The 14,429-nt window shown below is 40.4% G+C and overlaps 1 protein-coding gene across 3 annotated transcripts in view; it reads left to right on the forward strand.

Annotated features, from left to right (window-relative positions):
* The window catches only part of arhgef25a (Rho guanine nucleotide exchange factor (GEF) 25a), a 43,764-nt gene that overhangs the window by 5,184 nt on the left and 24,151 nt on the right, over positions 1–14,429 (forward strand). The window contains exon 1 of one of the 3 annotated variants that reach the window (XM_020635130.3): positions 7,405–7,930. The exons of the other annotated variants lie outside the window; for them this stretch is intronic. Coding sequence (XP_020490786.2) covers positions 7,828–7,930 — 103 coding nt within the window. The 5' untranslated portion in view covers positions 7,405–7,827. Of the gene's footprint in view, positions 1–7,404; positions 7,931–14,429 lie in introns of those variants that run through there. 3 annotated transcript variants of the gene reach the window in all.

Below are 14,429 nucleotides of genomic sequence, written 5' to 3' on the forward strand. Positions count from 1 at the left end.
CAACAAGATACAGACTCTGTTGGTGAGGCAGAGGAGGGATCTGGATGGAAATATGGAAAATATACGAACAAGGTTTAAATATTTAACCATATAATCTAAAACAATTCGATTATTTTTGAATGTGTATAAATGGAAGATGATAATATTTTTAATGTATGTATGTAATGTTAATGTAGTTTATTTTGACATTTATTTTACCTGGTCGAAAGAGCAGACTTTCAAAATCACAAACCCATCAAAAATCAACATTAACATCACAACATGGACAGTTCCCAACATTTAAAAAAGATATTTAAATACACCGTGGCCTTTAAAGAAAAATACACCACAGAAAACAGTATGAGAAGGATTTACGAGGATTACTGTCACCACAAAATTAATTATTCAACAAACATGCTTGGCAACCTTGAACTTTTTTGTATTATGTGTATACAGTTGCAAATAAGCTAAAGTAATGAACAGTCATTCTATGAAACCCTGCTTCTTTCATCTTTGATTAATTTAATCAACAAAATGAACATTTAAATAGTGATTAAAGTCAACTTTCGACATTTCAACCAGGAGATTTATGATCTCATTTAGCTATGGTTTAACTGGCAGAGGTCAAAATGATGTTTCCATCTCTTGGTGTGTCAGAAGGGGAAAGGAGAAGAGGCCCCAACTTTCTTTAAAGTTGTGGTTCATTGGGGACATCTGTTATGTGTTAGGATCAAGACGCCTGCTTTTAGCTTTACGGGACAGTGCCAACCTCCACTATTTCTCATCTTTAGCCTAAATCTATTTCATTTCAGAATTCACTGTAGTGAATCTTTCTGTAGTTTGTAGTAGTAGTGGGGGTTTGTTAAAGTTTCATCCACTTTTTGTTCTCTCCCCCCCTCCCCCTTTAATCCTTATGTCCCCTACTGTCTTCCCTTAAGCCATGACGGCAGTAGTGGTATTTCAAACCTTGTTTCCCCTCTTCAGACACAGAGCTGCTGGTCATATTTCTCTCAAATCTTATTATTATTTCCTCTTTGCTCCCTGGACACCAGCAATATAACTCACATTCTCACTCTCCCCTGACAGTCTGTGTCTACAGTATCTGTTTCGTAACATTGATCAGTGATGGATGGCCATGTGTGTCCACACACTATGAGTTTCTCTCTCAAGGAAGCTACATCAACAGGAAACAGAACTGAACCAGTAAAAACAACAGAGTTGTATTTGACCATGGTTGCATGCTGCAGTTGCATGCAAACATTAGTCATTTTTAAAGACACACGTCATTAATAGACTTTGAATGTGCTTCTTTGATACTAGAAACTCATGCACATTATGAGTTTAGAATTAGTAGTGAATATTTATGTTACAGCAAATATTACATAATACTCTCTCCCACACACTCACCACAAGTGACTCACAAAATGCCTAAGCCACTCTCTGTCCTTTCATAGGGAAAGTGATATAAAACACATTCATGAATGGATGGCTCATGACCTGGTTAGTTCTCACTAAATTATTTCTTCAAATCAAATCATTCACCCAAATTAAAGAGTAGCAGTGAACAGATGTAGTTGTCCATATTGGGTTTTATGAGAGACTTGGGGAGTGTGTCATCTAATAACTACTGCTCCCAGAGGACCATGGGACAAAATTATTTGTGTGTTTGACCTTAAATGGGCATATATCAAGCTAAAGTTGTGCTATATTCTGTATTAAAGGCAAGAAATTAAAAAGCGTTTTCTCACACGGGTGTCAGATTAGAAAATATAATCACCTCCATAAATAGCTAAATGTTTCCTCAGTATTAAAGTCAGTCTACTGTGAGACACCACACTTTAAATTTCTGTCTGTGTTCCCAAAATATCAAGATGATCTGATACTCTTTGTCTCTTCTGCAAACAGTAGCCAAAGAACAGTCCTGGCTGGGTTATTTGACCATTGACCTACAGTTTAGACTGTCACCTCTTGCTGTGAAGTATAGATAAGAAAACCCAGATTGATGTGGACGTCTTAAATAACTTCAGTATGGCTTGAATTTTCAGCAATGTTCTCAAGCATGTTGTTGAAAATAATGTTTTGTTTTTTTTTGTCAACAAAGCACCTTTATTATAGCGTTTACATTGCAATCAGCAGTTATGGTGTTTTCTCGCCTGGCAAATACAAATGTTTTTTCCCTCTTAAAGGTTTGTGTTTTAGGAAAATATCTTGTTTTTCTTGTTTTGTCTGCCAAAATGCTCAACTACAGTATTTAACAACTAAACTGTGATGTGGGATATTAGAGCGTAATCACAAAAAAGAGCTGCCCCTTGTGGTTGTAAAAAAAGCTTAAAGAGAGTCTTAACCAAACATTAAAGATGTGGGCTAGGAAGATAAAAAATAAAAATAAAAATCGCTGTCACTGCTGCAGTGTAACAACCAGCAGCCCTTTTCACACATTGTTTCCACATTGTCATCTAGATTAATATAAAACTATAATATATATTATAGCTGCTTCAAAGGACTTGAGCACTGTAGGAAAAAGGAGAAGAAGTTTGACCGCCCTGGTGAGGCAAAACCTGTAAACATAATCAGATATTTACTCTCTATTTTTTAAATAGAAGATCCTTTTGCATTTTAGCAAAGTGGGTCATGCAGGGCTGGCTGGCAGGCACAGGTCAGGGAGGTCCCTCAGACACCTCACAGGTCACTGCTCCACAGCACAGCTGGCATTTAGATCACATAACTGATCCTGCAGAAAGAAAAAAAAACACAGTCCTACATACGTATGTCAACACATGTAAATGTACTTGTGTGTCACCAAACGTGGCAAGTATTAACGCATAAGGATTCGCTGCATTTTTCAAATAATATCTAAGTGTTGCAGAAACACCTTCTCTTAATCTGTTTTTGCAACAGAAAATCTAATTTTTCTTGCCGTTGAAACCTCTTGTCTCAGTTTTTATTACTCAAAGATTAAACAGCAGTGTCTCTCCATGTGTGGTCCCTGGGTTTTGCTCTTGTTTAATTAACATTTTCTCCTTTGGGTGGCGTTTTAGCTCAGGCTTAAGCCTCAAACACAGTCAGCTGCAGTCCCAGAGTCTCAGTGCTGCTTACAAAGTGTTCCTAGAGAAAGCTTCACAGAGCAGCTGAACAGATACAGGAAGGCAGTAGGTCAGATAGGAGGACGAGACGTGACGAGGACTGGTTGATGAGGAATGTATGTTTGTGTGGATGTCTTGATGTGTGTGCTCTTAATTGTGGGTGGTACATTATGAAATCTCGAGGATGTTTTGAGAAACAAATCTCCACCTCAGGTGTTTCACCTCCTCTCTGTGTAGTGCGGAGCTCCTGCTGCCTGGGAGCTGCACTGCATGTTGGGGTATAACAGTGGGAGGTACTGAGTGGTACCAGTGTTGAAGTGAACACACACACACAAACACAGCAACACACCTGTTTGTTTCTCCAGTGTCGGTCACTGTAATTGCACAAAAATATCAGCTGTCTGCAGAAAAGACGAGAACAACACAGTGACCTCTGCCTTATGATGGGACATAAGCCAAAAACACAGACCCCCCCCCCCCCCCCCCACCTTTACAACGGCTTGTCCAGAATGCCAGTTTGCCTTAATTGGCGCTCAGCAGAGAGTTGAAAGCAGGAAGGAATAGAGGGAGATAGAGAGAGAGAGATAGAGAGAGAGAGAGAGAGAGAGAGAGAGAGAGAGAGGAACTACAGGAGAATAAGAGTGGAAGGAAAATCTAAGTGAGCATATTTTGGCAGGATTTCAGCTGGCTGATGGGCTGAGGAGAGGCTAATGTCAGTGGGGGAGCTGGGGAACACATTGCAAACAAACGACTGCATATCTGCTGAAGTGAGACCTGCTGTAGCTATTAGTATTCATACTTATGCTACATGAAACCTTCCATATTTCCTTTTTTGTGTGCGTGCATTTTAACTGATAGATTAAATATCAGATTTCTATAGTGTGTGTATTTGCAACATTTATTCTAACAATAAATGTTCTCTGGGAAAACATACACAAATCCCTCCCAGAACACACCTCCTACATGACAGACTGTCCCCGATAGAGTTCAAACCCCATAATTTCTCTCTGTTTTTTAAACCAAAATACACTTATTCATCTCTTAGCGAGTATATCTTCAGGCAAGCCCTAAAATCCAGGCTGCTGTGAACATACACATCCATGTTTTATTCATCCTGTAGCATTTCAAGCTCTTTTTCTCCACACTGCAGCATACATGTGCAGATGTATCATCTTTAGCGTGTCGTGTGTGTGTCTCGTGCGAGATGGAGATGGAGATGGAGAGAGAAAGGGAGAGAGAGTGAAGGAGTGAGATAAAAAGGTGAAGAATGAATCCTCAACTCCCACTTCAAGTTGAGGAGGAGGAACATTTTTCCATATTTCTATTAACATTCAGAGCTTTGTGCATGTCTCTTAGGCTAATTTCCGTGTGTATTTATTCTGATATTTTATTCCAGATTAACAAGGTGATACTGTCAGGGCTGAATTTGAGGTTTGTGGATTCTCAGTGACAACACTCAGCGATTAATATGCAAAGTGCTTCATCAGATCTTCTATTTTTGTATTATAATGTCAGTTTGTTTCTCAGTCAAAGAGTCAACTTTCCAAACACACTGCTTTATTACAAATATTGATCATTTACAGTAAAATACAACAAGATTTTTCGCAGCATTTTTGTAATAGCACTCGCAAGCAAAGTGCACCATGCAATCAACCTAATGCAACAAGTACAAATGCCCCCTGCTGGGCGCCCTGCAGAGGCGAAGTTGGACATCTTCTAACTTAAGAGCACATGAAAAGATTCCCAAGCTTTCACTTCATGAATTTTGAATGCATCTCAAGAGCACTGTACTCTTCATTATCTCGCCGCTCTGTAGTCTGCTCTTCTGAGGAGTGATGTGCAGGCAGCGCCCAATTTGTACAGCTTTGCCATCGGATTCTTGTCTCGGTGTCTTCGTTTGATCTTTTTTCCTTTTAAACCCCTCTGTTCTGCTGTCATAGCCTTTGTTTCAGATCATGTGCTCCTGTGCTTTGACAGTGTTTGGCAGCCGTATTAGTGTCAGACAAGAGGAGATGCTCAGCACGGCTGTTCGATATTCCTCTGGTGGATTTCTCCCTTCAATCACAGTCACTAAAAGCATCCATTATAAGAAAAGAAATAGAAGGAGGGAGGGAGGGAGTTGGGAGAGAATGGGGAGTATTGTGATATATCTGTTTGTCTGTAGAGATGTATTAAACTAGTGTGCCGTCAGAACCTGAGAATGATGTATCTCTAGTACCTTCTCCCTTTATGTTTAAGTAGCTTCGTTTATCCTGCATGTTATCCTGCAAGAAACATGTCATGCATCTGTGAGTGTACTTAACATGTGTGGCTAATAGGTGAGGCTTCTCCTGTTTGCTCTGACTGTCGACTTCAGAAAAACATCCTGAAAGCAACCTGCCACCACCCTGAAAAAAAAGATGCTTCAGATACAGCCATGTTAAGTGTGGAAGCACCCGAATGCACCTCAGAGATGTGCGTGCTTGTGTGTGTGTGTGTGTGTGTGTGTGTGTGTGTGAGCTGGTTCAGTACCAGGCGCTACTCAGCCTTCTCTCGTTTCCGTCGATGCCCCCCTAAGAGGGAACCTGAGTGGGTGCTCGTATTTGTTGCAGCAATCAGGAGGTGATTTCCTCACAGTCACATTGTGTGAAGGGAGCATGGCGTGATGAGTGCTGGGAAAAGTGAGATGAGATCACAGACTGAGTCATGAGCTCAGAAGCATCAGGCAGGAGAAATGCAGTCTGTTGGTCAGATAGTAATTTGCTGAATCTCGCAGTATTTCACATCAGCCTTTTCAGAAGCTTTTTCATTTTCCTGCATCTATCAGCTATACCTCTTGAGCCGTTTCCTTGGATTACCATGTGATATTTACTGAAATAGAAACTGTGATTTCTTGTATAAGAAAGGCTGATGAGTCATAATCTCATGTTGATTGGGTTTAATCTTCCCCGTTGTTAAGTACACATCTGAAAGGCTGTACGCGTGCCTTGCGATTTAAGCAGTTACACAACCTGTGCGCTCATGAATATAAGTATGATTATAATGGCCTAAAGCCAGAAAAATGTGTCTGCTGCTTGTGTTTATGTGTCTGTACTGTTCATACTTTGATTTTTAGAGTAGGACCTCTTTTATTAGACCATTTCTGAATGTCATGAATGTCATAAACACGATCTGAGTCGCTGTTGTCTGAGTCGCTTTTTTTAACTATTATTATTTTTTGCGCCCATTTGATTGGATGCAGAAATGTAAAATGCAGGTACAATGTGAATGAGTGTGCTCCATAACAAAATAAAAAATAGCAAACATCACAGAGCCATCATAAAGTAAGGTTTTAGTGAAAAATAAAGGCCCCTCAGCTCACATTGCATTTGTATTCTAACTTCTAACAGTGATATGGATATCACAGCATTTTGTAACGTGTGTTTTGTGATAAATAGAAATCAATCATTTTGATGGCATGGCTTCTCTTTCCTCCTCTGGTCCTGACCAAGACAAGTCAAACATATTGTTAAGGGCTTTACTACAAGAACTGTAGTTTTGGCCACTATTGTGTGTGGGCCAGGTTTACAATCAATGTGTGATTGGTAATGCTGACTCAGTCTTGAGCAATGGCACAATTGCCAAAAGGAGCCATTTCTGAACTAGGTTGTTTCATAGTTGTGGATGAATATTTTCACTCAGAATTTATTTTTTTTGGATGCTCAACTATATTGCATGATATTTTATACTATACTATCACAAGCCACAGCTTTTCTTTATCCAAGAGGTTTCTTTGGTTTGAGTGCCCCCATATGTGCTACAATGAAATGTTCAGCTAAATGACTTGGGTTACTCACACACGCCCACCAAGAATACCAACATGCCAACATTGTGAAATGTGAGACAGCCAACTCGCTCTATCGAAACACTGAGGAAAATAAATTAAGAGACTATGCTAGCTCCATGACCAAAAAATGAACACCGTAGGGGAATATGTGAGCTGTAATAACCAGAAGTAAAAAAAAACCCTCAAAAAACCCAGAAGAAAATCCATGAATTGATATGGATCACTTCATCACAACATGGTCTTTCCTCTGTAAATAGCATTGTGTATTATTACAAAGCTGGCTGTTTCTATTGGGTCAGTTCTGAATGTGCTATTTCTCTGCGTTAGACAGTTGAGAGAGGAAACAAGGGGGTGCAGAGAAAAAACAGCTGAGTGGAGAAAAACACAGAGGGCAGGAAGAGAGAAAATTAGGGTAGTGGGAACCTTATCCTGGAATAGCCAGCAACTAGAGCTGCAGACTCCACCCTTCTTACCCCTCCCCTTACTCTCTCTCTCTCTCTCTCCCTCACTGCTATCTCACTCTCTCCCTCTTTCCGAAACAGTCTCCTAGTCTGTCATTTGACCAGGCGGTTCACAGAGGCGAGAGCTCAGCACCAAGAGGAAACCATAAGGAAAAAGAGAGGCAGAGGGGAAAGGAGCACATTGAATAAAACGATCAGCTTGCTGGAATCTTTTTTTATTACTTTTATCACCATCTGGAAAACCCTGTGAGTTTGAGTTAGAGTGGATTTCTTCTTGGCAGCAGCTTTGGTGGACTCTTTCCCTTCTTCTCCGTCTGGATGTGTGGGCTTTAAAAAGTCTGTCTGCTGTCAACTGTGGAGGAGGAGGCGGACACTTTTTTTTTTTTTTTAGGGATTTAAAGTGTGAGGAGTCTACTTTGGGTGAGAGTGAAAGAAATAGAGGGGGGCAGAAGGAGAGGGAGTGCCGAGCCATGCCCACCTCTGCTTATGGTTGAACAGCATGAAAGGGGGTCACCATCGCCACCACCACAGAGGCTGTGGCTGCCAACACTTGTTCCGTAAAGTCCTAGTCAAGTGTGGCTGCTGCTATGCCCGGGTCAGAGGTCAGTGTCACACACTTCACACACACATACAGATACCACAAACACACAGAAATGCTATAAACTAAGCTTTTCCTTACTTTAAAACTGTAAAAAAATGTTTTTAAGAGTCCAATTGTTCTTTTGGATGACTATGTACTTGTATTAGTGTTTTTGTGCGTGCAAATGATTACCAAACAAGAAAAATCCCTCCTCTCCTCTTCCTCAATTTAATGCCTCTGCATTCCCTTGCTCATCCTCTCCTTCACATTTTCTTACATGTCCACCCACCTCTCCCTTATCTCTCCTTCCATTCCTCTGAGCATATGCTAATGGTTTAAAGTGTAAGCCTCAATTCTACCGCCTGCTCTCGCCGCCTCCAGCTACAGCAACAGATGTGTGTCAAATACACATCAGAGCGGGCAAAAAAAACAAAACAAAAACCTTTCTACAGATGAGTGCACGGTGAGGGACAGGGAAGCAGAGGACATACATCACACATTCTTTCATTAAAAATAGAGTGTGTGCGATTTGGAAAGGGTCCTCGTCATGATGAGTGTATGTCAGTTGGGTATGTGTAGCACGTGGATGGATGAAACACACTCATGGTGTGTGTGTGGGGGGGGGGGGTCCTCTGAAACATTCCTGTAGAGCAAACAGTGAGAGCTGAACAAAAACAGCAGTGATCCCCCCCCCCCCCCCTTCTCCTCTGTCTCCTCCATACTCTCCTGTTTGTTGTAATGAAGTGCAGCAGGAATAGCAGCGGCCCATTAGAATATTGTGCGGTTTAGTAAAAGCAGCGGGTGGCATGAGATGTAATAACAAAAAGGGCCAGTGAGCCCCACAGTCACTTACCGGCCAGGCTGCTTTTTTTTTTTTTTTTTTTTTTGAGAGTTCAAACCAAGCTCAGTACTTACTTTTAAATCTTTCTGATAGCAAGAAAATATAATTGAAATCTATTTTTGTCCCTCTGTTTCTTACATGACCTCTGCTCTTGGGGCTGAGAGGCAAAGTTAACACAACAACGGTGTCTAATAGCACTTTATGAGTTTACGCCACGGTGCCATGCTGTGTGTTTGTTCCCTTTTACAAGCTTACATCAAAGGGATAAAAAAAAAAAAAGCGGACGGACGATTGAGGCTCTGTACTTAGAAGGGGGTGCACATGAAGTGGGCCTTCATATTATTGGGCTAGTTATGTTGGATACATACCTCAGATTCCTTCAGTTTAATCTCTTATGTAATGGATATTCTCCTTTTCATCGCCTGAAGCTCCCCACTGTACCTCTAGCATGTTATCACAGCAAACACATGCACATTTAGATCATAAAACAGGATTGGAGGAGTTAAGCGTTTCAGCCTATTAAAAGAAATCTCAATAAACATACAGAAAGGGATTTGTGGGAGCAGTCTAATAGTCTTTCAAAACGGAATGCAGGAGACTCTTTTGTGACCAGATAGGAAGTGTTATATTCAACAGTTTGAAGCAAATGAACCTCTTCATCTCAGTTTAGTATCTGAGCCACTCCGTCTCTCAGAGTAACTTCAGTATCTTCAGCTTTGGTCCAACTTGTATATCAAGGAGCGCTCAAATCATTTAAAATAAAATGTTGTCAAGCGGGTAAAGAGCTGGTTGTAGAGGACTTTTTAAACTGCACTTCCTCTATTTCCCAACTCTGCCACATCTTTGACATTTAAGATCTGATCTGATTTGTCTTTTTCTGTTATTTGCCGTGTTTTGCATTGGAAATTTGTTACATGGAAGCCCTAGCTAAACTATTTCTGTTGTGCTGTTTACAGGAATAACACTGAACAATGCAGGTCTGACTTCACAAGGCCAGCAGCACGCCAGACAGTCTGTAGACAATGTTCTTGCGGGTCGAGCGTGTCAGCGTGTTTGACTGTAGAATTGTTTTTTTTAAACAAACACCGGTTTAAGAGTTTTAAAGCGGAGATAGTCAAAGTGAGAAAAAAACAAACAAAATGACTTGATTTGAACTGCAAATGTGATAGTGGTATCCACAGCAAACAGAGAATTTCCTCTTTATAGTCATTAGTATCTCGGGCTGTCTCGGTATATTTACTTTAGCAATGTGAACAATGCATCTACATCATGATAGATTCTAAAAGAAAAAGCCCCTCAAATGGCACAAGAGGAAATTATAGATTACAGCATGATTCATTCCCACTTAATTTTAGTACAGCTGATAACACATTGCAGTGTGCCATTATGTCACACCATATGTGTGCCTGCTGTATGCCTTCATTCAAGCACACACACACACACACACACACGCACACGCACACGCACACGCACACGCACACACACACACACACACACACACACACACACACACACACACACACACACACACACAGATGAACATTCTCACAGGAAGCAATCAGAGAATAAAGCACTACACTTGGAGTCATTTCAGCTGTTGTCACTCAGTTAATGACTTTCCGAAGAAGGTTTTCCTGCGTCACAGAAACAGACGAATCAATGGCCTTTTGTTTGCCTCATAAAGATAATTCAGTCCCATATCTTTCTTTCAATTCGTTATCAATTTGGAATAAAACAGAGACACCAGAAGCAGCCCACTAATCAAAATAATGTGTAAAAAAAACGGTGTTATTTGTTGTTACAATGTTTGTGTTGCAGGTGTGTTATAGGACTGATGAAAAAAAAAAAAAAGGAAGTGCATGACTATATGTACACAGAGGGAGATCAGGGGTGGGATTATTGATCGGTTCAACATGATAGAGAAGCCCAGCAAAATGGACAGGTGGAGAGATAAATGTAATGAAACATGTCGCTCTGATGTCAGTGATGCTCGTCTCGGCACATTTACTGATTGACTGCAGGAGGGCCATTAGTGAGGGCTGCTTCCCTGCAAATATTGTTGACAAACCATTAAAAAATAGATGGTGTGCCATTGTCTGAGATTTTACTCAGCCAGATGGAGGACAAACAACCAGTGGATTTAACAAATCAAGTCTGGTAAGATGCTCTTATTTTGGAAAATGTACTTTCTTTGTTAGGGGTAAGGTGAATTCATTTCCTCTGCTGTCTTGGAGTTTAGGATAAAGATGACATGGCCACTGCTGTATGACGTTTGCATATCAGCTCAAATGATTTTTCCATCCATGGATATAAATATATATCCTTCTCATTCTATGACTACCCATCTACTTCTTTCACTTTGTTTTCCTCTTAAACCTTCTCTTATGCTCCTCTAAAGAACCAAAAAAAATGATGTGCTACCTTTTCCATTGATCTATCTATGAATGTTCTATGTGCATCTGTGAGTGTTGACTCATGCATGCAATGAGTTAGAACAAGGATCCCCCCTAGCAACACACAACCCCCGCATACAAATATGGTTGAATGGGGGAGACAGGAAAAGAACAAAGACGAATATGGAAATCATAAAAATATAAAGGACATTTAATGGAGCTGCAACTGCTATACACTCTGTTGCTTGTCCAAGTATTTGGACACATAAATATAAGATTTTTCGATAAATGAAATCACTCACATTTTATCTGCTTTTCCAGCAAAATAACTGAAAAACACAAACTATAAATATAAATGTATGTCAAAATAAAATAAAACATTGACAATAAAAGCCTAGAAAGTATTTCACATATAGGACGTTTTTTTTTACATTGAAAACATATTTTTAATTTAAGGATAAACTTATTTGTAAAGAAAAATATTCTTCGCAGATGCGGGGCGGCTGTGGCTCAGTTGGTAGAGTCGTCGCCTCTCAACCAAGTCAAGGGTTCGATCCCCAGCTGAGCAACATGTCCGATGTGTCCTTGGGCAAGACACTTAACCCTGCATTGCTCCCGCTGCTTCAGTGGCGGTGTATGAATGGATTAGTACTTGCTCTCTGATGCACGTCACTTTGGATAAAAGCGACTGCTAAGTAAATTGTAACATTGTTGTAGATGTTCACAGATGAACCTGACTCTGCTGGAGGCCACTGTTGCTAAGTGCTTGCTCATTGATGGATTATTGTCTCTCAAAATAATAAGAGTACAGTCTAGAACTTCACTTGAATGTAAAGTGTCATGACATTTCTTTAATGTTATAAAACATTATCTGTGCAAAATATATAAATTTACTACATAATATATGTAAAACTACAAAGTTCTCACAATCTAAGTAGAAGATTCAAGCATATAAATACTTGAATGTCTATGAATCATTCAGTACAGTATTCGTCTACATGGCTTAGTAATGTGCTCCTGTTGTTTCATTCACCCCTTGTACATCTCAGCTATTTGGCTGCAACACATGGCTCATTTGCTGCAGTTTCCAGTTAATTTAAGATGAATCACACAATCGCAGTAGGAAAATGATCTTTGTCCACTTGCCCTCCTTCTTAAACTAGTCAGAGCCCATGATGTGCTTCAGGCCCCAGACGTAGTACTGTTCAGTGTCTTGCTAAAGTAGTGTGGCTATTACTTTTAGCAGAGGTTTGCCATCACTGACCTGACCCCAAAGCCAAATGAAGAATTTTGATAACATGTCAGTCGTGCTTTTGACATAAGCCAGCCCTGCTGTAAACACAAGGGAAAATGACCATGTCAGAGTTTATATTTCAGAGCAAGAGCGTTCTTTGCAATCAGCTTATAAGGCAGACTTTGAGACATTATGGAAAAAAATCAACAAAAATAGATGAAGCTGAAGGTATGCTGCTGGGCTGCTGTGACTCGGCCTCGCTGTTCGGCAGTCTGAGATATTTTTAAACTTAGCACCCCAGCCCACCCTCCACATCGTCAGCTCCTCTTGCCCTCCCACCCCCACCCCCACACCAACCTCCCGGTCTCCTCTGTGTTGTACAACTGATCTCCATATTGTTTCTCTCTGGCACATGCAACAGAAAGAAAAAAAAGGTCAGAGAGAAATGGAGCGAGAGAAAGGAAGCAGAGACTTGCAGCAACCCCAGTGCTCCCAGTCTCCCGGCTGGATGAAAAAAAAAAAATCTGAATTTAGATTTGAATGTTGGATGATCTGCCAGCTCTGGAATGTGAACATCAAGTGGAGCACTGCGATCATTTATCAGACAGTCTCGTTTTCTCTCTTCTTGTCTTCCCTACTCTTTCTCTCATATAAATTGTCTTCTGCCATTTTCTCTTTTCACACCCTTGAGCACTGTTCACTTTCATTTCCCTTTAGCCCTACTGAACAAGCATTGCCCTGACATATTTCCAGAGCTCCCTTAATTTCTCCTTCTCCCACTCCCTTTTTTCTTTTTTTCCCCCTCTTCCTCAGGGCTCTGTTTGTAAATGTGCAAAGGAGAAGAATGAGGGAACAAATTATGAAACACAGGAGTGCATTCCATACCTTGTTTAGAAAGAATTCTCCTACAGCGCAGAGGGGGAGAGGAGCCACTTCCTCTGCGATTCTATCCCCTCGTTCAGCCCATATGGGTCTTTTATTGTTCACACCAATTTGGATTGCGTCCGACACTTGTTCTTTGTACATTGACACTCATTTATTACCTTTATGTTGTTTTACTCCAAGTTATAGCCTTTGAAATTTCATAAATCTAGTTTTGCTGGAGAGAAGTGAGATTGAGGTTCTTCCTGCCTCATCTGCAGTTCTCTCCAGAGAAAACTTAATAGAGGCCTCTTTGAGAAACTTTCCAAAACAGCACACAAAGCAAAGCAAACAATGGTCAGTGAAACTATTGAAAGCAGTGTGGACCCGTGTTGAAGGAATGGGCTAGAGCTTTGATCACAATTTGGGATCTGAGACGAACAGCCTGATGTGTTTTGGATGTGTACTTAATCAAATGTACAGTTGGAACAGTGGATCTCAGGGTCCAGCCAGAGTGTTAGTTCCATACAGTATGTCAAAGGAAATCCTTGACCTCATGTTTCAGTACAAAGCGTATTATGTTGAGTTCTGACACAAATTCTCCCTCATCTTTGTGTCTCTCTGTGACCTGAGGCTGAAAGTTCATGATTCATCAGTTGCATTAAAGTGTCTCATTTCTTAACATATCAGTTTAGTCATGTGTAAGTGAACACATACACATGACTGACCTAGCTTCTAGTCTGTCTTCACTCCAGCAGAAAAAATCTTAGAAAAGAATGTGATGTCTTTATCTGGGGAAATCAATGGAAAAAAACAAAAACTTATACAAGAAAAATTTCCAAGCAGTCTTTAGTCATATGCCTTCTCCTTATTGACTGATAATCACCTTTGTTAAAAAGCCCAAATTGTCCTTTTTTCCTCTACTTTGTCACAGACCACATTGATTGTCTGCTGTCAGGTACCATTGATTGTTGAAGTAGTCACACAGCTCTTACCTCAGTTAACTTGCAGTGTCCGTTGCAACTATTACTTAATGTTTACAATCTTTACAGCTGCCTAGTGAAAAAAAAGCAATACATTTGTAGCAGCATGTTCTTTACCTATAGGACAAAACGTTAGCAGCATTATCCTTAGGCTGTATCAGATTTATATTTTTCTGTGGTAACACTCAAATGACAATTAGCATGTTTTC

Source organism: Labrus bergylta, chromosome 12, assembly GCF_963930695.1.
Source record: "Labrus bergylta chromosome 12, fLabBer1.1, whole genome shotgun sequence".
In the NCBI taxonomy this organism is placed as follows: domain Eukaryota; kingdom Metazoa; phylum Chordata; class Actinopteri; order Labriformes; family Labridae; genus Labrus; species Labrus bergylta.